General features: G+C 42.3%; 1 protein-coding gene across 1 annotated transcript in view; it reads left to right on the top strand.

The window, feature by feature from the left end:
• The first annotated feature begins 1,761 nt into the window (after positions 1 to 1,761).
• Positions 1,762 to 24,927, top strand: part of ext1b (exostosin glycosyltransferase 1b) — a 155,020-nt gene continuing 131,854 nt past the window's right edge. The window contains exon 1 of the mRNA XM_074686417.1: positions 1,762 to 3,639. Within this exon, the coding sequence (XP_074542518.1) occupies positions 2,696 to 3,639 (944 nt within the window). The 5' untranslated portion in view covers positions 1,762 to 2,695. The remainder of the gene's footprint in view (positions 3,640 to 24,927) is intronic.

Genomic DNA, 24,927 nt, shown 5'->3' on the forward strand with positions numbered 1-24,927 from the left:
TTTCTCAGTTAGATTTTAGAATCTCTCACTATAAAATAATATTTATTTCACTCACTAATATTCAGATCAGATTTCTGAATTTGTTTCTATAAGAATTCTGATTTCACAGTTTGATTTTGACTTTTGTTGCATGTGATTTTAAAATCAAAGTCTGAAATCAGAAATTATTCCTCAGAATTCCAGAATTTAAGCAAGAAGTCGGACATTTAAATCATTTTTTCTCACAAGTCCGAGAATTTTGACCTTTTTTCAAAATCATGAGATCTTACATTGAATTATGACCTTTTCCCCCCCCAGACAATTAAGGTCAAAGATTATGCCTTTTTTTCTGTTACATGTCCTTTTATGTGACCTGAATCCTCTTTCTTTGTGCTACACGTTTCCATCCAAATTCATAAATACAATAAATAAATATTTATGTATGAAGCACTGAAATAATTCTACTGTTAGGCTGGCTTCGATATTCCTATAGAAACCTGCGGTTTAGTGAATCTGTATAAAGAGGAGAAAACCAAGAGACAGTGACAAAATGTAGAGAAAAAACATCAAGCTTGTTCAGTCTGCAGTAGAAATGTCAGGCTGTTTTATCTTTATGAAAAAAGAAAACAGAAAAAAAACACTGATGCTTTTATTGCTAACATTTACATATTCACACACACTGATGATATGTTCTTCGAAAAAGGGACATAAACAGGAGAAAGTGACATAAATATCTTTATCTTGTTACATTGTGTCTGCTTATGTAACACAAACATGCTTTGCTACTGATCAGTTGACTTTTACATTGTACAGCATCAGTTCCTTTCATTTATGTATATTTTTGATTTGGTATGTATTAAGTTATATTTTTTCTCTTGACAATTATTCATTTAACAATTGGTTCTTGTCTTCTCTTCCAGTTTCTTACCTTGCACTGCTGATCCTCTTAAATGTGCTAATGGTGTTTTGCTCCTACATACATTTACTCTGCTCTGTGTGTCATCAAAGTGAATTATTAAATGCTTCATTAAAGAGTGAAAAAAAGAAGGAACACAAACACTGAAAGAAAAACTAATATGAGGTTCTGAACAATTATTCAGCATTATGATACAACAGTAGTACAATTATTTTATTCAAATCGAGCATGTTTGAAACCCTGCCATTGATCCATCCAGCATCTGTACAATCTTTCTTCACAAAACTGACACATCATAAAACACAAACTTGTTTTTCCTGTGCTCATCCTGCTGCCTCTCCTTTAAAATCCTGAACTGTGAGGGAGAGAAGAGTCATTGTGAGGAGAAAAAGTAAATGACACAACTCCAGCATGCTGAAAACAAACACAAACACTTAAGCCAATCAGAGTTTACTGTTCATACATTTATAATAATATAACAAAATTATATCTCAGAGAGGTGCAACACACACAAAAAAACAACCCTGGTGGGTAAGAGAATAAGAATCCACCATACAGGTGAGTGTGTAAACAGTTTCTGCAGGTGTATGGAGTTCATGCATCACAGACTGAAGAGTTCACTAAGCACTCAGCCTGATTACTATAAGAGCATAACTTCTGATCAGTGTCAGCCCTCTTCACTATGAGGCTGCTTTGCTCCTTGGCTCATTTCCAAACTACTTCCAATGGCTCACAATTAGATGATTCGCACATGCGGAGGACTCCGGTTATGAATGGGTGCATTGCCCTAAGTCCCGCCTCTTCCGTTCCCACAGACGGACCAATCAGCGGTGGCGATGCGCTTCGATGGGACGTCACGTCAGCTGCCGTCGTGTCGGGATTGGAATGTTACTGACTAACAATCGGAACAACTGAGCACTCGGTAATTGGACACTAGGATCAAGGAATCCCGTCTTTTTGAACCTTTTCTCAGCTATTTGCTCAGTGAGAGGTGAGCGTTTGTTTCCCTCATATCGACCGGATAACTTCGCCTGCTGCGTGGCTCCCCGTTGATCAGCTTCTTATTCTAAATCAGCGCGTCTGAGGCTGTGAGGGGAGGTTGTAAGAAATAAGAAGAGAAATGCAGGGATTCGTCAGGTTACAGTTGAACCGCTGAGCTGCCCCTGCGCTACAACGCTCCCCTCCGTGTTTTTGCCTCTCTTCACACAGGACCATGGAGTGATAAAACAGGGGGACCAGGGCGAATACAACCCGAGGCGTCCGGATCCGACGCAGCGGCCACACCGACCGGGTTCTACACTCGCTGGTCAATGTATAAGCGAGTTTAACATCCAAACCGGGGCATACCTTTCCGTCTGGGAGAGCCTCGGGGACCCCTGCCGCTCCAGCCGGGGGAGAGAGTTCCCAGACGGCCGCCGGACAGTTTTCCATTTCAGAAGCCCCACACAGGCAGCCTGGATGAGGGCGAGAAGCAGCGCTGGAGAAGCGAGTCTCTGCATGTGATTGTGTCCGAGAGGGTCCGGGCAGCACTGGGCTTCTTAGGAGCACCCAAGCCCCACTGTAGGCGCTGTGCGATATGGTGAAACTCTACAGAAGAGGGAGAACGGGAAAATACTTTTAAAATCGCCCACATGCACTGGATCAATTGCTGGATTTGGGAACCGAATACGCAGAAGGGGGGTTGGGGATCCGTGGAGGCTGCCGGAGGATGGAGCGGTGTAGCCGGGGTTGGTGAGAGCCTAACTTCGGGCTACTTTACATTTCTTATTCCTAAACAACTCGCCCCTGTTCCCAGGACACATGCAGGCCAAAAAACGCTACCTGATCCTGCTCTCCGCCGGTGCATGTCTAGTGCTTCTTTTCTACCTCGCAGGGGTTCAGCTTCCAGCGGCGAGCAGGAGCCGGCATGACCGCAGCCGGAACGGGTACCGGCCCGAGCAGCCATGGCCTCACTTCTCGGACCCTTTACACCCCTTCCTGCCCTGGGATCAGACGGACACCGAGGATTATAACCTGCACATATCTCCGAGGCAGAAGAGGGATGTCAACACGAGTGTTTACAAAGGCAAGCGGTGCCGCATGGACTCCTGCTTTGATTTCTCCCAGTGCCAGAGGAACGGATTCAAAGTTTATGTTTACCCGCAGCAGAAAGGGGAGAAGATCTCAGAGAGTTATCAAAACATTTTATCCACTATTGAGGGGTCTAGGTTTTACACCTCTGACCCCGGACAGGCTTGTCTGTTCGTCCTGAGTCTGGACACTCTGGACCGGGACCAGCTGTCCCCGCAATACGTCCACAACCTGAAAACCAAGGTCCAGAACCTGCCTCTGTGGAACGACGGCAGGAACCACCTTATATTTAACTTGTACTCGGGGACGTGGCCGGACTACACGGAAGACTTGGGCTTCGACATCGGCCAGGCTATGCTGGCCAAAGCCAGCATCAGCACCGAGAACTTCAGGCCCAACTTCGATGTCTCCATCCCCCTCTTCTCCAAGGAGCACCCGAGGACCGGGGGAGAGAGGGGGTACCTCAAATATAACTCCATCCCGCCTTTTAGAAAATACATGCTGGTGTTCAAAGGGAAGCGCTACCTGACAGGTATCGGCTCGGACACCAGGAATGCCTTACATCACGTCCACAACGCGGAGGATGTGGTGCTGCTCACCACCTGCAAGCACGGCAAAGACTGGCAGAAGCACAAGGACGCGCGGTGTGACAAGGATAACGCGGAATATGACAAGTAAGTTACACTTCTGTAGTGGTTTAATGGGAAAAGAAAAGTTACTGCTCTGCTTAACTTTTGTTTCATGAAACCAGCGCGTGGGTGACCGGTTCACTTCTGGGCTTGTGCGTTGAAAAGAGAGGTGCCTGACACCGGCGCTACTTTTTAGGTGACCTCATTTTCCTATTAACGTTAATAGTTTCGATACAAACAGATGAAAAATCTCTAAAATCTCCTTTCTGTCTAATTTAGCTTCTAAAGGCAAGGTTTAGGTCGACGAACTTCAAGCAAGAAGCAACCACTTATTTTAATGTCGCAGTTCATTAAAAACATTAAAGTGACAGGTTAGGAAAGGTGTTTCACATTTGCACAAATTATAAAAGAGAATTTGAAATTGTGAATTAACTGAAATAAGTTTTACTTGAGGGAATTAATGAAAAAGGGGGAGGGAAAGCAGTGTTATTAATTTGTCAAAAAAAAATACCACAGAAGAAGAAACTAAGGAATTTGGGTACCAAAACAAAACCTCTGTCATATTTACAATTTCCAGGTTGTGTATGAGTATCAATGAGACACTTTCAGAACTCTTTGCTTTGACACATAGTCTGTTCCTGCGTTAGTATTTGTGGGTTCATTCAAACAGTCATAAAATAACCCGCAACAGAGTTGAATTTTTATACCTGCCTTTAAAATATAGCCAAGTAAATCACACCAGGGCGTATAAAACTCTATCAGTGAGTCTTATAAAAAGCCAAAACTGCAGCCCACAGTTAACCAACCTTTTTATGCCCCACTACATGACTGCTTTTTACTCTTCACTCCACCTCCTTGCTCTCTTTTAAGCATGCTGTAAAAGATCTCAGGCCAGTCTATTAGCTCCCTGGACCTCCTCCTCCTCTTCCTCCTCCTCCTCTTGTCCCATGAAGGAATTCACCTCTCCATGAGAGCGCTGCAGCCTCCTACCTGGATATGCACTGACACGTTTGATTTGCACTCTGTAGTTGGTGCAATTTGAGTGAAAGTTAACAGTGGGATTTTTTTTTCATTTTCTTTCCCTCTTTCATGCACCAAAATAATCATCACGTCCGAGACCTTGTCACAACAAAATGCTTCTTCCTGTTGAAAGCACTTGCAGGTTAGCTTACGTAAGATTGTAGAATTACGGTGCGATTTAGTGGAAATAAATCAGTCACATAAAGAGGTTAATTATCACCTTCATATCCAGGAGTTGGTGTCATTTTTTCCTCGCAGCCCCCAGGGGCAGCTGATTACTGCTAATTTAGCAGGTCTCACTTTTGTCAGGATGGTAATTAATGCTCCCGACCCTGGGATAAACAGCTGTTTTTGAATGCTTGGTTTGTTTTAATATCGTAGGCTGCGGATTGGTGTTTATAAAAGCAGGATTACATTGTGAACTCGGCTGGCAGGTTCACTTGTGTGTGAGTGACACCAGTTTGATGTGCGTCCATGAACCTGTGGATCCTTGCCTTCGGAAAGCCTGGATAAACTCAGGCATGTGATAACAGCACTTGTCAAAATTGTTTCCTAGAAGGGGAATGTAGCTGTGCACACAGATGTTGGTGTTAAAGGAAGGACAGATATGAGGAGTTAGCTTAAATGTGTTCCAATCAATCACAACAGGGGGGAAAAAGCAACAGTGGGGGAAGATTCTGAACCTTAAATGTCTTTCTTTGAAGAGGAAGTGACTCCTTGAACTTTAACTGAACCTAAAACCCCCTAACTTCTCCCAACACTCTTATAATGCATAAAAGCAGCTCCAACAAAACTTCACAAGCATGCACTTGTCTATCCATTCGTCATCCTTTTTTTCCCCTCTCGCACACTCACTCTTTCCCTCGCCGTCTCCCCTGAATGCCTTGGGCTCGGTGTCACCTGGAGAGATATGTCATCCATTATCTGGCATTCCAGTCATCTCTGGACAGCCCGCCTCTGTTTCCCAACCAATCGGGGCCTGGTTTTCCCAGAGGTATCTGTGTCTTCAGGAACGTCTCTGTGCTGTAATCAGCTGACTGACACATCTGATCGCCATGGCTTCCACTGCCCACTCTTTCCACTGTACTGTCTCACCATGGCTGATTTATTTCCATCGATGCTGCTGCCTTTTAGCTATTGCTTTCACAGCGTCAATACGTTTGATTGCGTAGCTGCTGAAACTCACCAAATCCAATTTCAGTTTCACGCTCTTAGCTTTCAGTTTGTTTATGCTTGATATTCTGTGTCTAAGTGATTTTTTATGTTTCTTGGTGAAGCATTTGGGCTTTTTCTTGTGTTTTTGAATACATTTGATTCTTTATAACTAGCGATGCGTCTTTTTCAGCATTCTTTGGAGCCAATACATTTAAAGCCCTCCCCTCTATTATGACACAGCAGCTTGTTGTGAATTAAACAAACGGCTGGCTTTTATTTAATCTAATGTAAAGCCCCTTTGGGTGCCAGCCTGCTTGGCAGAAACCCCTGACGTCAGCTCCCTCTCAGGTGAATGGATCTGTTTGTGGCCGGTCTGCATAGTTAGCCCGCAGTTTCTACAGTCTGGGGGCGGACAGGCGATGCCTTGCAGGGAGGCTGTGGTGCAGATTCAGGAATGCACACACGTGTCAGAGCAGCTGTTTGGAGATGGAGCACTGCCAAAGCAACCGACTGTATATTATGTAGATACCTGGACGCTCTCTTCACACACACTTTGACCTCAAAAGAAAGGACGCGACAGGCTCTGGTCTCATCGACTCAGCTGTTTGCACGTCAGACTTCTGGTGGTTTCACGACTCCACTACATCCAGACTCATCTCTGTCCCCTGACCTTTGACCCTGCTGCCTTTTAGAGGAATGCTGCCACTCTGTAAAGGAATGCAGCAGCAGCAGGAGGAGGAGGAGAAGGACATGCCTGGATGAAGGTATCCAAACCATCTCCCACTCATTCGCCCACACACACACAAACGCACACAAGCTTGGCACATTTATTGGATTGATTTCCGTAGCTGCAATAGCTTTCAATTGGAGTCAGTCGGGTCCGCTTCCATGGGCAGGCGCTGATGAAAGGGCTCCATTCTCAACCACATTATCCACTGACTTTCCCGGGCTTCCTAACAATGATCCAGGGAGAGGACAGAGAAAGGCTATTACGGACGCTGCAATTGAAAATTTCCAGTTTTTAACAGGATTTTGCCTTCGTTTTTGCCTCTTGGTGACTAACACCCTCGTATGTTGGGAACGTCTGACTCTATATTTCCCTTTTATCATCATTTGATGTCACATGAAGGAAACCAAGTTCTCCTTTCTTATAAAAAGAGGTCAAAGTTTATGATCTGCAGCTTCCTCTTTTGGTGATGTCACTTCAGGCGAGGATTAACAAATGAATTGCAGGAGCTAAAAGTGTAAGAAAGTTACTTTTATTTGGCACACAATGGCACACTGACTTCATATAACAATAAATACTGCCTGTAAGTAGTGAAAGTGCTCCTTTCCTGCTGAAGAGTAGATTATCCTGCAAGGGACAAAAAGCTAGGATCAAATCTCTTCTAATATCACCAGTCAATTGCCTGAAGTACGCCGTCATTACGACTGAGTGTTCCATTAAAGTCCGAGTGCATATATTCCTTTTATTTTCACTTTGTTGAGCCTTTCCCAGGCTAACAGCAGCGTCATCATCCCCCATTTAATACTTAACCAGCTTTGTTGGCTCATATTGACTTTGTACTTTAGCTACTTCACTGGCAGCTGCCACGCAAGGTCACCCAGGGGACTGGAGAACCAAAAGAGGGAGGAAGAGAAGGAGAGATTTAGTGAGCAGGAAAGTCAAGAAGGAGGAAATTAAGAAGAGGAGGAAATGGGTGTGAGATTGAGTGATAATAGCGAGCGGTGTCGTGCGTGAGTCAGGGCGTAAAGAAACAGAGAGTCCAGAAAATTGTGTGTGCAGCGGGATTTATTTTCCCATTAGGAGTCAATGGCGGTAACATCAACCAAGTGCTGTGGCGTTTTTCATCCCCACAGCTGTTTCATCAGTGGGAAATTTCCCACTCGAGAAAACCTCTCAAAAGCGCGCAAGGGAGACTCCAACTCCTCCTCCCCTTCCTTTATTTTCTGCATTTTCCTCACTTCCTTTTTCCTCCACTTCCCTCCTTTTTCTCCACTTTCTCCTCCCACTCCTGTCTCCCTCTCCTTTATCAGAGAACGACTTGGAAACACTGATGTGATTTGGCTCCTGATGGCTGGACGCCACATTTCCATTTCCCCTCCGTTATTTTTTTAATATTTTTTTTTCCTCAATGACGACGGTGGCGGTTGACATTTTGTTGACACACCGCCACAGAATGAGCGGCGCAGGCAGATCTGGGCCAAGTGAAGAGAACCAGCAACACTTCCTCTCCACCTTATCTCGCTAAAACACTATTATGAGTGGGAATTAGCGGCGTTCACCTGAATGCCAACGCGGTGATGCTTTCCTGTTGCAGATTTAGAGTGCCGAGCAAGCGGGCGACAAACACAGTCATGTTTCTTCTCTACAGTTTGGCAGGAGAGGGTGTCACACTCCCATGGTTGGCATTGTTTGTTTTTTCCCGTGTTCAGATTAATAAATCATGAATATTTCATGATTGCCTGCTCTCTCTTAGATAAAGTGCCGAGCCTGTGATGGGGAATGTTAATGATGTGGAGGATAATAAGTTTGAATGCAGAGCAGCTTAATTAGGACTCTTTGATATTTGGGTGTGTGCGTGTGTGTTCGAGACAGATTTAATCCTGTAACTAGATAAAACCTGTTTGTTTTTTTATCTTATCAGGCTGTTTATCCGTCTCACATCCTGTCTGATTCCCACTTTCTCTGCCGCTCTCTTTGCTCATTTAAAAACCATCTCATTTGTGTGTTTGTTTTAGCCTCATTTGGTGTTTTCTGGGGCAAGTCACTGTGTCACCGTCACAGGAGACAAGTCAACATGGAGTATTTCTGTCTTGGCTGCATGTATTTTCACAGCTGTCAGAGCTTCTGGTGATAAACTGGAGTTGTGAGTGTATGACTTTGCAACACAATGAACATTCTTACTCTTTTGATGCTACTGATGGAAACAGCTTCTTTAGATGTGTTTGATAACCATGTTATCTGTCAAAAATTCGTTTAAAATCCTTAAAAATTCCAAGAGATCACGACGACGTGTTTTGGTCACTAAGCTAGTTCTTGATCTTATACATTGTTTGCAGCACTACACTGTAAGGTATTTCTTTAAGGTTATTGTAAAAAGCTGTTACGAGCTCATAAGTATTGTTGTGCCCAACAGCAAAGGATTTTTCATAAAGTAACCACATCAGATGTTTGCCAAGTAGATTTTTTGGTAATGTTCCTCACAGACAGGTCTATAAGATGGATGGATATGGATGTTCACCATGAGCCTTGGTTTGGTTAAGTTCTCTGTATGTTGAAAGGAATATTTCCTTTGCCACTGTTGCCAACAGATGCTAGTTTGAATCTCTGTGAACTGTGTACCACAGAGTACAGACTAAACCAGTGGTTACCAAATTTGGGGTCAGGAAACACTGGAAGGACAGGGTTACAAAATGCGTTTCGAAGACAGTAGCTATTTACAGTTAGAGATGGGTGCCGAATTAGGTACTATTATGGGTACCAACCAAATTCTGTCAAAAGTACTGGGTACCAATTCACGTAAAACCAAAAGGTACCATGTTTGGCTACCTAAATGCATCTTTGTGATTGTGAGGGGGTGAAAGACTAGGCGATTTTCCATGCTGGACATGAACACAGCATTGCAAGGTTATAAATTGAATAATAAATATGTTAAATTGAAAAAATGTGATAAAAAGTACCAAAAATTGGTACCTTTGAGTACCGGTACCGATTGCCAGGTTCAGGTACTGTACCATATCATTTTAAATGTGAAAGGTACCATTCCTATTTACAATTCTTCATTTAATCCGTTAACGTAAAACATAGTATCTTGTGCTTTTTATTTTTTTGTTTATGTCTGTTTTTGGGTTGACCTATGTTTATTTCCCCAGCAAGGGGTCCTTGGTCACTGGCACTGCTGTTTTCAGGTTGACGGGCTGGAAAGTTTTGGAACATCTGGTCTAGAACAGTGGTTGACATAGTCATGACGTCACCCTTTGGTTCCTGAAAAAGTACTCTGAGACCCTGATGGTGACGGTCAACCATATTTGACTCCCATCCATTTATTCTGCAGACCTGGAAAGGTTTTAAGTTGAGGCCATAGCTTTGCTGCTTTGTGACACACCAATATGTCCGTCAGATCCACCTGCTCAGCTTGCTCTACTCTCATGTCTTCCTTGTCGTCACCCTGACTAAAACAAATAGTTTTTTTTTTTTTGCATAAGTGTGTCTTGGGTCTGCTTCCCTCTCATATAATATCAGTGATTATGCATTTGTGCCTGTTTTAACTTTGTAACTGTGCTGCTGCTTGTTCTAAAGGTTAAATAGAAAAAAATGGATGGGCTCTAGACCAAAACAGTGTCATACTAGGTTGTAACCATGATTAGTTCGGCTGTGGTCTTTAATGACGATGTGTAGGCTTTTGGAGCCAGCCTCAAGTGGACACTTAAAGACCTGCAGGTTTTTTATGCATCACATTGGCTTCATTTTTCCACAGTGTTTGTAATGTGCCCTGTTTTAATTTTACCCCCAACAACCAGGCACCATGTTGCAAATATTGCTAGTGGTTTGACATTTTAGCTACAGGGTCGCAAATGCTAACTGTAACTGAGTTTATGACGGCCGACCAAAATAATCAATTGCCAAATCAGTGTCCTCACTGGCTGTGATCTGATAGTTGTGATCCAAATTAGAAAAGATAAAATAAAATCTGTAAAAGAAGGCAAAGAAGTCGTCAGTATGACTGTTGAATCGTTTTCTCATCATTTCATATCTTCTCTCACTTGAGCCACATTGTATTCCCAGTTTGTGTTGACGCTTGTTTTGGTCTGTGAGTTTTGTGCATTTGTATGTGTGTGTGTGTGTGTGTGTGTGGCTGCTCATCCATGCATTCCCTTTTTGTTTGTGTATTTATGTGTGTGTGCGGGTCTGTGTGCGCCTCTTTTGTCATGTGCACGGGAGCATGCGAACACAAGCATGTGTGTTTGTGTGTGCACGCAGGATGACCGGGGTCGCGACCTCTCTGTCTGTCCCCTCCGCTGAGTGACGAAGGCAAAGCCCCGCTCGCTGACCCACATTCATTGAAGGATTACCCACACAGCCAAGCCGCCCCCCCTGGCCTCAGAGGTGGTGGTGGTGGTGGAAGCGGTGGAGAAAGAGGGGAGGGAATGCGAGTAGTAAAAGAGCTGGGGGGTGGACGTGAACTCAGAACACACACACACACTGGATCAGACAGCGAAGCCCCAGTTAAACCACCCTGCGCCCCCCTCTCAGGCCAGCTGCCGACTAGTTTTCGGAGGGAGATTGATCAGCTGGGAGGGCTCTCCCAAAATGAGAATCAATGAGGGTATTAGCACAGCAGTGGGCCGGCCCCTGGAATCATTTCCTCTGTTAGCCGCTCACTTCCTCTCTGGAGGAAAAAACTGGTCAGAAAGCTTGTTGTGCTGCAGTAACACTAATTGAAAGAGCGAGGAGTAAAAAAGCTTCAAAATGCTTCTCCTACCTGGGACTGTCAGGAAATGTTTCACAGGGAGGGATTAATCAAAAACACAAGTGTTTGTTGTAAAAGTTGTAAAGCCCCTTCTCCTTTTTTATCCCTCGCTTCTGTCACTCTTGAAGCTCTCTGATGCTCCTGCAGTGATGCACAAAGTTTTCAAACAGGCTCTGACAGTGCAGAACAGGAGGAGAGCGAAAGAAAAGCTCTGATTGGTTCCCAGTGAGCTCAGTTAAAGTCGACAGGTACGTGACTGGTTGAGGCGGGAAGAGATGATCAGAGCAGACGTTTGATTGGCCTCTCATTACGTTTTCTGCCGAGGAGGGTTGAAGGGAAGGATGTGGCTGCTGTCTGAAGGTTTGGGAAACATGATGAGTTCTGGCATCTGTGTGTGGGGAAAAAAAAACCGATGAAGATTCTTCCCAGTGTGGCACGGGGCAAGCTGAGACAGGGGGCATTGGAGCTCTGAAGGCACATTCCCGATTCCATCATTCCAACGGTCGCACGTTCAGCTGCTGTGTTTTGCCACTGGCACCTTTGGATTTTATCTGTTTTCTTCTTCAAGTCATTTCACCACATTTTTTCAACCAGACGTATCTGATTTATCTTAAACATCCTAAATCTAAGAATTTGTTGTTTCTGTTTTGAAATATTTCAGTTTGGGAAACATTCTCAGATTTTAAACCTTTTCTTTTAAAATATGAAAAATATGAATATTTAAGGCCTTGGGGAATTTGATTTGTATTTTTCTAAAATTTTGCACCTTTTTTAAGCACCACTTGCTTCAAAGACACCTTGATCAATACTGGAAAAATCACAAACCCATCACTACACTTCAGCTCTGCTTTTTCTGCAAATAGAAAGCAGAAAAAGTTTCAAATAACCTGCTGAATAAACTTGTCGATATAGCAACTTAAGGGCGCGAGGAAGACATTTCCCTCAGGATGAGTCGAGACTAACTCAGAGCCAACGCTTCACTCACAAATTCAGGTTGCCAAAAATTTAACTCAACAGGAATACAGATGTTGTGTTGCAGCTTCACAAACTGGAAATAGAGACTTTGTGCTGCGTAAAATCAACATTTTGAGGTGTTCTTGAGTTAAGTTATTTTTGCAGGTTAAAGGTAAAGCACTTGGCCTGAATTGACAAAACATGACAAGTCGTATCAAAGATAATCTTGAATTTATGATGTTCTAGGCCAAGCAGATCCACGGCAAGTGCAGTGGTTTGTTAATGAGAGCCTGGCAAGGTTGTTTTTGCAAGTTAGAAAGAGGGAAAGTCAACTTCTGCATGAGTCTTTAAAGTCTCATGTTAGAGACTCAGCTGTTTGGCATTGCAAATGAGAAGATTTGGCAATTTTTTTTATTGGTTCAACCTAAATACTTGGCTTTCCTGCTCATCCTACAAATGCTTGTTCCTTTCAAATGTGACACCATTAGAAAGAGAAATTAACAAGCTTTATGTGATATAAGAATTAGCGCCAAGAAGCATTGTTACAACAAAGAAATAACTGATACAACGCTAAATTTCTATCTGTATCGTGCTGAGTTTAGATGCTTCATTCAGCTCTTAAAAGCCCATCCATTCTTTCATTCAAATCCTCTTTTTGCTCATATGACAAGTCAAATGGACGCCAGTTTAACTGTTATCTGTTGCCAGTTAGCTCGTGGAGTGCAGGGTTTTATAGTGCATAAAAGGCCAGTGTGTGTGTGTGATTGTGTGTCTAAGTGTGTGTGTTTAAGAAAGGAGCAGGGAGGTTGCCTATAGTCCTTGTGCTCCAGGGGATTTGCCCCTCTTCCTGAATGACTCTGCGCTCCCTGGGCTGTGGAGCACCTGACCACTGTTATCTCATCAGTGTGGGGCAGCGGGCAGAAACTCTGGCCTATATCTGCTGCTGACACTGACACACTTCAGAGTTAATACACACCACACTGCGGAGCTCATTGTTAAGAGATTTCCTTCCGAGTAAGACGGCAGAGCGCGGTCCTGCAGCGGTGTCAGCAGTTGCTGCGGATGGACCTTGCCTCCTGTGAGCGCCGTGAGTCCCTCGGGGCGTTTCAGCAGCTCCACAAGGGGAAAGGGGGTGGGGGGGTTAGCTACTTTTTATGGCAGCTTTTATGGCCCCAAGAGACCGTTTAGCAAACACCTACCGACAGCACATCAATAGGACGGCAGATCGTTGACGTCAGCTCGCATGTTGACCTCCCTCCTTCACTTCTAGCCGCCACAGGAGCGAAAACAAACACTCAAACCCTGTGCTGGTATTCATATTTAAATAGTAATTGGCAAAAGGGGGAAATCTGAGAGGAGGAGGAGGTGGCGGAGTAGGGGGGTTGAAGAGGGCAATAGCTTAAAAAAGCATTATGTCACTGAAGAATGTGTGCATGGCTCAATGTTTAAGGGGCCAAGGCTTCAAGGAGAGAAAGAGGGTTTTGTGTGAGCAGATCTGACTGCCTGGCAGGCTGATAGAAGGACTCTCTCCCCGTCTGGTCTGTCGTCGTGCTTTATGGCTCAGTTTGACTTCCACTCTTAGGATGTAAAAGTTGGGTCTGCCCTCGGGTGCTCCGAATGGGTCCTATTGTGCTAAAGTTTGCTCTACTTCCAGAGGCAACGCTTGTGCCTTGTTGACATCGTAGCCTCTCCATATGGTCCCCCTCTTTACTGCCCCATGCCTTACCCTCTTCATCAACCTTGAGTTTCCTACAGCTACTGTGGCCTCTCTTCGCTTTGTGTTGAAAAGCCTGGGTGTTAACTGATGCTTAGAGACATTCCTGTACATATTTTTCTTCCTGATACCAATTCTTGCACACATGTCAACTTCAGTATGAGTCACTGCAGGTATTAGTGCAATGTTGAAGATAACAACCTAAAATAGTCCTAAACTTTAAACATGCAGAGCCTTCTGGAGGCAACAGAGCCAACATTAGCAGCTACTCGCAATAAATGACTGTTTTTGACATCCTTTTACCATCAAAGAGGGCTGGGGGAACAGCCTATAAGATGGTACTTGGAAAATGGAGACTACGCCAGTGCTCTCCACCAATAGCACACCATTTGTCGATTCAACTCTAGAACAGCAGATGACACTCTTGGACCGCACGGATGTTGATGTATCCCCAAACGTACAGTTTTCTGTCCAATTGGGCCTCTCAACCACACAAACATGGCAGTTTCACCCACATAAATAGAGATATTTTTGTCTAAACAGATAGAAAAGTGAAGAAATTAGAAAAATATTTGGTTGAGTGGATCCATGTAGCGGAGTTTAACAGAGCTGGTGTTGGCATTATCGTCAAGCGCCTAGCAACAAGTCACTGTAGCAATGGTTGCCAACACCAAGAACAACATTTACTGCGCTATTTCTGTGTTCTTTGCACTTTTTGCCCTCCTTACAGCTCTACAAATGAATGTTGTGTTGCTGATGATGATGTTGTTGATGTTCATGAAGTACCAAGTCCACTTCATCATCCGTCTACACAAACAACTCAATTTTATTTGTTTTCTTTCGACATCTCTATACTCCATTGACTGCTTCTTCTACCTGTTTTTGACTGCGCTTGGTTATAACATTCTTCTTCTATGGTTTCACATTTCGCTAACCTGCCACTTATCGGCCAGACATGACATTGCAGGCTTTAGAGGCGATCATTTGCCTCTTCGTATGGACAGAGATTTTTTATCTGGTTAATCTGTTAAAAACATTATTCCTGCTCAGGATTCTGTCTTTAAGACTAAGAAAGAAGTTTGTTATTTTAGGGGGAAGGTGAATTATGATATTGGATCAGTATATTGGCTTGTGAACTTGCCAGTACCTCGTACCAGACAGTGCCCAACTCATTGTCGATACTAGTATCATTCTGGGAACAACTCTACTGGCAGCAATAGTTTCTCTCACAGCTCCAGCCATTGACAACCATGCCCTGGTTTGGCAAATACCACAACACTTCACGGATCAACAGCTTAGCCACATCTAACCAGGGGAGGAGGAGGAGGAGGAGGGAGTAGGAGGAGACTGTAACAAGCGAAGAAGGCATCTGGTCTCACAGAGGAGAGTCTGAATGTGCCCAGAGTGTGGGTGTATGATTGACCAGAGGAAAGGAAGGAAAGAATCATTTTGGTTGATCATTGTTTTCCTTGTTTCCTTGGTGGTTTGTTTGGTAGTGCTTTGTGTTGTGTGCTGTTTATTCATGAGCTTGTCGGGGCCTCCTTTTTCAGATAAAATAGATGGTGTGCGTGCTTGTTTTTTGCAAGGCGAAGTAGAACCAAGTGCAGCTGCTGCTGGTAATGCTGGATATTTAAAATTAACACCCACTCACTTCAGTTTTTCCTGCCTTTTCTTCTCTTTGCTCTTCCTCCATCTCTCTTCCTCTTCTTTTCAGTTCTTCTGTCTCACACTCCTACCGCCTGAGAAGCCCACGTACATCTCACCAGCATCACTTCTCATGACCCTGGCCTTCTGTAAGATCTCATTACGTCAAGGATGGAACATTTTACAAATAAGGATGTTTCTTTTAGTGAGTCATGTCCGCAGAGATTTAGTGGTTTGATGGCATTTTTCTGAGCACAGGCTCCAATTCCAGTCAGTATCACATCTTTATAAGTAAGCCAATACTCTGCTGTTTCTGTCTGTGGCCTTTTTACCAAGCCACAGGACACATCTCTGTTTCAGTGGCTGTATTTTACCAGGCTGCATCCAGACTGTTGGTGTCTATCCAACCACATCCCTGCCATCAAAACAAACCAGAAATGAGGGAGAAAGAGCTGAAGTGGTAAAGCTGTCGATCCTGTAGAGAATCTGGGGCACTGAGGTAAAGGCAGAGAAGGAAAAGGATGGAAAAAAAGACAGAGGAGGTGTAACATGTTGCTGAATGAGCTGCGAGGTATCTTGGTTTTATTCAGCAGCTTGACAGGGTGTATACTCTTTGTGGAGTGAATTGAAGTGTTTACTTCCCTAGAAAGTTCTGACACGACAGCACTTTGTTTTCCGAGCATCTGAATCTTGTTTGGCTTTGCAGCTACTTCGCAAGACACCTTGTTCTCTGGCTGTCTAAAGTGAGACAGGCGGAGAGAAGTTTAGAAATGCCTCAGTTCAGCCTATGCAGTATGAGGATCCTACAGCAAGAGGCCTTGTACTGGAAATCTTTGGAACATTTGTTGACATCCTCCCTTCTCGTCACTCCACCGATGGTACAAATGTTACACCAGCAGCAGCAGTCACTTAAAACTTGAAGTACAAGAGTCAGTTAAAAGTTGGCTCAGAGTGGTGAGATCAGGGACTTGATTAATGATAGTTATTACCAGGTGCAGTCGAGATGCACTTGACTGAAATCCCCACTGCTCTGTAGGCGTTAAGTGGCCAACAGCTAAAGACTTTGTGCTGCTGTAAATAACTGCAAATGTTGGATGCCGAGTCTGAAATGGAGAGTAGATTATTTTGGACCCAGCTTGTCTGGCAACTCTCCGAGAGGAACCACCCATTTGGGAGGGAAATACCCCTAACAGGTTATCTCTCTACATTTGCGCCACCAACTAGACGCTGTAGTTAGGGAGGACTTAAAGGTAGAGGTATCAAAAGAGGATGTATAAAGCTCTACTTTTGATGAAGCGGTAAGAGTTTGATGTTTGTTCTGCAAAATAGGTGTTAAGCTTGTTGGCCTGTTTTTTGGTTTCCAAAGATTGCCATTGCTGATGCTACATTCTTGGATTGTTCGACCAAGCAGTATCCATTAAGACACCCAATCTTACTCTTTGAGTCCAAGTAGAGCTTCTCCTCCTAATTTTTACATCATTCTCTTGTATTTGAACTAGTAGATACTTTGCATAACGAACTGTTCCTCTTGTTTTGAGGGTACCAAAATTTGGGCTTACATAAGTCTAAGGAAAGGTTCATAGAGCAAGAAATTGCTTTTTGACACGGTTGTAAAACTTTTGTAAAAGCTGCCTGAGACATTTTTGTTAATACATTTGACTTTTTTTTGTCAAAGTAGATTGTAAACTACACACATCAAGTAATACAAACCTTCACAACTACTCAGACAAGGACAGTGAGGCCAGCATTGTTTAGTTGACTCAAAAATCAGATTTGGTCACCCTTGCCAGTTAGCATCAGAAATACTAAGTGGTCGAAGGACCACCCGCCACTATCCAGACTGTAGCTCCAGTCAATGGCAGCTGCCACAGTGCTGTACTACCTGGATGTAAACAAGCGCAGATGATAGACTAAGTTTTTTTCTTTAATAGGAACAAAATATGAAATTGTCAACCGTGTCCAGTTCTGTTGGCATATTACTACTCAAGCAAAGTGTGGGACTAAAGGCCTTTGTTGCTAGCTCTACTAACGCGAGTCACACTCAGCAACCCAAGTTTTATCATCCTAGACCAGTAGGTTTACTGGTCTTTCCATTTAAACAACAAAAATCCATTGCCTCTGAACTCTTTGGTAGTTTAAGGGAGAGTTCCCTGCTTTTAAAATCTGTACAACAATAAAACCACCAAAACACAACCTGCCTCTGGCTTTCTACCGCCACAAACACTATTAGATGTGTTTTTCAGAGCATGTTGGATTGAAACCTAGAAGTCTGCAGAGGTTTACAACTGTGCAATAAAAATGTATGCACCTGGCCGGCAGGAGAAACCAAGGCTGATAGTATTTTGGCTTATTCTACCTGTTGCCTTCAATCTAAAATCTACCGCCTGAAGCTAAAAAAAAATGGAAATTTAAACCAGGCTGTTTTTACCCTGAGTCAAAGCAGCATGTTTTCCTCCGTGTCTGTCATCAATTCTATTTGAATTCATGAATTTAAAATACATCTGTACAAGATGTCACCACATTTGTGTAGATCTAATCAGCAGCTATGTGCTCCTCAATGTGTTTAGTACCGTCACTCCTGTATTGAGGTGATAGGTCAAATTCTCCCCCGGGTCCCCAGACACAGATGTGTGTGCGTCCATCCGCCTGTGTGTGTGTGAAAGGAAGTGCTTCTGTTTGCTCGTGGTCCCAGTCTGGAGTTTGTGGGGTATCTGGTGACTGAGGGGGTATTTGCTCACAGCTCCATAGCTTACTATCTATAAACACACACTTGTATTCTGCAGGGACTGCTGACTTTGAATAAGCTTAAAGAAAGCAGGAGTTAATTAAGTCTGAATTTTTCTGAGATTTATCGAGAGTTAGGGATTGTTTCTGTTTGAGTCGTGGAGGGTATTTTGCCTGGCAGGATTGTTTTCCTGAATCTAAAAGTGTTTGCTCTGTAGCCAACTAGGGGAGAGACAGAAATCCAGACAAGTATGTGTTACATTTGCAGTCTGAGCTGTGTGTGTGTGTGTGTGTTAAATTTTGCATCATGCATATGTGCATGGCTTTGCATGCCCTGAGTGTTCCCTTCAGTAGTAGTGCTGAATCAGTGGTGTGTGATTCCATTCCAACTTTTTTCCTCCATGAATATTCCTTCTTTTTTTGTGCCTTCAAGCATTCGTCCGTGTAGCCTCATCCCCCACTTGTCCAAAATCAACCACACATGCACGTATGCACACTACCTCCTTCTTTCCTTCCTTCCGCAAACTCAGCAGCATCTTGTTTGTCTGGAACCCAGCGCTACCTCTAACTCAGGCCACTCATGTGGAACTCCCAGAAGCTACAAAACATGAATAATGGATCAGGGAGAGGAGTTTTCATTCATGTTTTTTCATATTATTAAATAGCATTTCCACACATACCCATGATGTCGTACTGTGCCTCCTCATCCACCCTGTAAGAGTACAGGTTGTCCCTGGATCTTACCCACATTTTCCACTGAGCAGCTCTGGTGCATCTCACTTCCTGTACTCTCACTATGATGAGCTGAAAATTCCATTTGAATTTCATCTGGGAGCAGAGAGTGACCCTTAAAGGCCTATTTTTTTATTATTATTTTTTTTAGACGAAAGCTGAGTGAATTTACTGAATTCACACAGTCTGAGGAGCAGAGGAGATTCATTATTCAATAAATTGCATTTAATGTGAAGTATGAAGCGGGACCAAATGAGACTCAAAGCCAGCGGCATCTTTGGATGCTGATAAGCTTTTTTTCTATTCAAGGATGACACAAGGGAGGGTTCTTTCTTTTTTTTTCTTTTTTCTTTTTTTTGGGAAAGGGAACAGACGGACTACATCTCCAAAATAGATGCGATGCTGTGCATTTCCCAGCTGCCGTATCCATTGGGACAACCGAGGCAAGTAGATCTAAGAGCTCTGTTGTTGCTAAGTTTGCTGTAGCTTTATCAAGGCTGCCACATCTGCCTTGCATTTTTCATTTCGAAATCTCTCCGAATAAACCGGGTAAACCTTTGGCTACAGAGAAATCTCCAGAATCTTGTCGCATGAGCTTGATCTGTAACACTCTCAACTACTCTCTATTCATTCTCCTTGTGAAGTTAACGCTAACACATTTCCAGCTGTATCACTTCACTGCTTCTATTACGAACTAATTTACTGTGAAACTGACTCTGGCAACTTCTCTCTGCTTCACATTTAATTAAAAAGTTACTTCATGCAAACAGTGATGCTGCAAACACTTCTCATGGAAGTCTACTTTAGAGTCATGATGATTTCTTACATTTCTTTCTCACCTAAAGGCAGAAACACTGTCACATCTGACTTGTCTAGTTTAATGTATCATGCACAGCTCCTTCTGTAGGATCCTGGAATCTGTGTGCAGATATTTTACAAACAGCTCTGAGCTGCTGTTGTGAGTTGCTGTGATCAGAGTCTGTGCTCTGGGCAGACTGCCCTGTGAAAGACCAGAGAATGGTAACGGGGGAGGAAAAGGCAGCAAACCTTTGTATTTTAAATGTTGAACATTACTTTCTTGCCCCACTATAAAAATATTCGTCTCCTTCCTGTTTAAGCTGTGTGTAACTTCTACATTGTTTACTTTTTCACTTGTCTTTGCACTAATTTGAGTCTGTGCATACAATATTTTTGTGCTATATATTTTTCAAACACAAAACAAATAAATCAAAAAGCCGTGTAATGCTACCTATGCAAGGTTAGCTACATCAGGCAAGCCTGCACTTTGGGAGTATTTGTTAAGGTGAGGTTGTTGAAAGGGTCTCAAATTTTGTTCACTGTAAGAGAGAAAAAGTTGCGTAACTTTAGTCAAGTGATTTTAGCTAAGTTAGCTAAGCTAAGATACATTAGCTAACCTACATTTGCAGCAAATCTCACTTTTTCGATTTCGACTGCAAATGTCATCCATTATGTTTTCTGTAGGCCAAATTAAGTCACTACACTAGCTAGCTAACTAGCATTAGCTTACATATACAAAACTCACTTTGTTTTTTTGTGTTTTTTTTTGTTTTTTTGTTTTGTTTTGTTTTTCTGCAGAAATCAACAAGTTGTACAGAGCTAGCTAAATTGTTTTAGCTCTGCTGACTGCATATAAGGAAGAAGCTAGCTAGGTGACTCCATTGCCAAAAAGGATGACCAAAAAAAAAATCTTCTTGCGTTAGTCACTTTAGTTAGCTTTATGGCATTTGCTATGCTTGTTAGCATTAACAACACTAATTAAGATGACTTTGCACTTTTGACTCATTCAGTGGAAAATTATGGAAACTTTTTGGTAATAAAAAATACAATATTTATTTAATACATTTATTTTATACTATTGGAAAACTAATTTGAGAAACTTAAAAACAAAATGTAGCACTGCTACATCAATGGACGGATAGATGCTAACTGCTAACTTAGTGCAGCTTAACATCAAAGGATGGGACAAGTACAACAAACAATCCATACAAACAATTCTCAACAGGGTGTTAAGGTGTCCTTCGTTTTTATAGAGCATCACACGAGCCAAGTTAGACTTAGCTTAATAGCTTTACTTATCAAGCTAATCAGAGTGCATAGGCAAGATTAGCATCCTTTAGTCCTGTTATCTTCTAATCACTTCAAAGCTGGCCGAATCAACTGTCCTTTTCTAAGGCAGTGCATTACACACACTATCACTACATATGGTGTTAACTCAAGATGCACTTAAGATACCATGCATTATTTTTAATGCTATACATATTTCATACACTGCACTTTCAAAAGGGCGAAACACTTATAAGATATGTAGTACATGCACTTTTTATGTCCTAGCTTTTTAAGTGTTGCATAGCTCTTTGATTGCTTCCTCTCCATTAGAGTCAGCATTTTATGTGTTTTATGTCGGCAACATTAGTATTTTTTAAACTCATGTCATAACTTTTTATGTTTTCACTTTCCTTTCAGAGGCTTCGTTACAGCCTCGTCACACCCTGAACTATGTCCTCCTTCCGGGGTCAGTCTTGTGCAGTAACCGTGCCGCCTAGTTGATGATTGTCAGATAGCATTACCCTACGTAACCTTATCAAGGCCATATGTGTCAGGCTGTCACTCCTTATCAGCGTGTTACTCCATGGATGGATGCACATGTGCATACACGCCAAATAAACTCAGACAGAGAGAGTGGATATCTGGGCTGCAAAAAAAAAAAAAAGGCCTGCCTGTTGTGCCAAATCACAGCTGGACACTGTTTTTGCTGGTGAAGTGCAGGCGCCACTAAAGCTCCTCATTGGAGGTTTGCTGTCATCTCCGCTCAGTCATAGTGACATGTCTCATTACTCTTATATGCTGGCATGATGAAACGCTGGTCTTTTGTGACAAAATCAGCGTGAATCCGCGAGCCTGCATGCCAAAAATCTATCAATCTCTTTACAGTGTTGGCGTGTTTGTGTGTGTTGGCTCACTGAACCGCATGAATGTAAATGATCCTTTTGACTTTACATTAGATTCTCAGCCTGTTTGTGTAGACCTATCAAACCATGTTTCCTCACCTTTTGTTATGAAGCACTTGTCTTGTTCTTAAAGAACATTTCCCATATATGGCATCTATTTCGAGAAGTTTACTCACGCAAAACAATCTCCTACCACAAGCAGGATCTGAATACATAATGATAATGGGTTGGTTAATAGACCGATGAAGGCAGGAACACATCAACCATCTCTGAATCAATATTGGAGTAACTAAGTGCACGTATCAGCGGTTACTAAGAGCATACAAGGACATTTTTCTGTGTGAATGTAAGAGTTACTGTCTGAATTGTGTCTGTAAGGCAGAGATGTTTCACCTTCATTGAGGTGAAATGCTCCAGATTTTGAAATATTGGATGAATTATGGGGATTTGGAGAGTAAGTTGGACAGAACATCAAGATTGACTCCAAGAGCCTGCTGTGTATTTAATACCTTGCTCCAAGATCCAAGAAAAAACATCATTTTATTCCACATAAGACAAAAAGACAAGAGTTTCTTTGAGCTATATCATGTGCTTCCCCAAGTGTGCATGTTTGAACACAGATTTAGTGTCAGGCTATGGCCTTTTGTGAGTTTCATTCATTTATTTATTTATTTTTCTCACAACTGGATCTAAAAGTAATCACACGTTGATGGATATGTAACATGGCAGGAGCCCATTTCTGAACAGATAGTTTGAAGTTCCTGAGTGGAAAGCGTAAAAAAACTATAAATTGATGTGGGAATATTTTCGATTTCAAACTCAATCATCAAAGTCTCCCTTTCTCATGTTTTTGTCCCACATTGCAACATGCACCTCAAATTAATTTCTGCAAAACAGGTATATGTTGCAATAGATCCACCAATTATCTACTTTGCTGTACCAGACAGGCCCTGACACATCTCACTTTTTGTTGCTTAAAGACAAAATCACATCACTTATTCTATACATTGTGAAATGTGGCTCCACCTCAAGTAAGTTGGCATCAAAATCCAACAATTGTTAATACATGTGTTGTTCAGGCTGGGTGGTTACATGGTGACAAATGTAGAAAAACCTGTAACTTGAGGACGTGATGCCAGCATTGTTTTTTATCACCTTCTTTCTCCATGCTACGTTTCATTGCATCTAAAAACAATCTTCATAAATATTTCATCTAAAAATAGATCCCAGCTTCAGACACCCACACCATTTCAATTTTTCGTGCTCAAGACATGTGACGCCGTTCAGCAGTCCAGTGTCTTTTCCAGCCGCTGTGATATGGGTGCGGTTCAGTTTATTCCACGCTGAATGGATGGGTTTGCTGAGATGTGAATGGAAGGCGTGAAGTGGCCGTTTTCACAAACAATGGGAGTTGTGGCTCGCGGCAGGAAGGTGAACGGGTTTAAATCACTGAGTAAGGAGGGGAAACGTCAAAAGAGAAGTGGCTGCTGCATTTTTTTTGTTAATCGAAGTGCTCACTGTTTATAGTACTTTCTCACGCAAATCCTGTGCAAGAAAATAAACATCACAGATTAACATCTCGTGTTCCCAAGGGTGCAAATGTCCTTTTTGCAGACGAACAAAAGTGTCCCTGTATCTGTTCTTTGTTTGTTCCCTTGTTCACTTTTCTTGGTATCTGGATGATGAGGCCATGTTATGGCTTAGAGGCTGCATGTTTTGAAGTAAAACCACAATTTCAGAAGTTTAGACATACTGTAAAAACTAACATAAAAACTGATTAGGTGGTTTGCACAAAATTTACACCATAAGGACGTTACTTTGAGTTGATGCGGTTAATTCTACTTCAGAGTCATGTCTGTTTTTTTTAATGCAGCGCTCTATGAGTGTCATTTATTGACTGTGTCCCTTTTATATGTAGATTTATCAGTAACACTTTACTTTAGAGGTCCGCAAATTCCATCACACTTAGGTAATAATTAGACAAACTTTTTCCTTATTTCTTCAAAATTAGCATATAACTTCTTTAAAATAATGTCCAAAACTTATTGTCGTAAGTCACAATTGGTAGGTTACTGTTTTTTTCCAGCTTTTTTAAGATTTACTCCAAATTGCAAGTTAAGAAAATGATGATTAGCAGGTTTTTTTTTAATTAAATCACAACCAACCACAAAATGTTTTTAGACGTATCCCAACGTTTCTGCTATTTCCAGAGAAGCAGGTGATAAATAGCTGCTTAGTTCTTGAATACAGATGTTAGGTTTATTGTTTCCTATGATAATTGACTTTGAAATGTTAAGTGAATAACTCAGTTTCCCAATAAGCAGTTGATAGTTAGCTATTTGTTATTTAATTTCACCAAGTTTTTTAGTACCGAGTTTGTTAAAATGCACAAGTGAGATCACATGCAAATGATCTACCTTTATGATTTGGCCTATAATGTTTTACATGATACAACTGAAGGCTTTAGATGTAATATTCACCAAGAGTGGGGTTGTAAATTGCCCTTACCTGATTGTGATAGACACTATGAGTACAGGCACACTGCAAAACAGAATCTGGCCAGAAGTTATGTGCTAATTTCCACCAAATCCTCAAGAAATTTGTGGGGAAATTTCAAAGAAATAAGAAAAAACTTTGTCTCATTATTACCTAAGCGCAATGAAATTTGTGGACCTCTAAAGTAAAGTGTTTATCTGACTCATCAAACACTGTTATTAATTTAAGATGATAAACCCCCAAACTTGTAGCAAGTCCAGCTAAGGAGCATTATTCTTAAACTTTTGAACTCTTTGCTCACGCACTCTCTCACAAAGTGGTGAACCTCTTCCTGTCTTGAGTGCTTACAGTGTCAAAGTTTAAAGAAGTCTGAAGGCACACCATTTTTCTTTTACTTTTGGAGCAAACCAGGGTCTAAATCTTCCATTTTCCTCTTCCTATCGACCTCATC

This window comes from Halichoeres trimaculatus, unplaced genomic scaffold, assembly GCF_033239565.1.
Source record: "Halichoeres trimaculatus isolate MK-OKI-2021-1 unplaced genomic scaffold, fHalTri1.1 fHalTri1_scaffold_14, whole genome shotgun sequence".
Classification (NCBI taxonomy): Eukaryota; Metazoa; Chordata; class Actinopteri; order Labriformes; family Labridae; genus Halichoeres; species Halichoeres trimaculatus.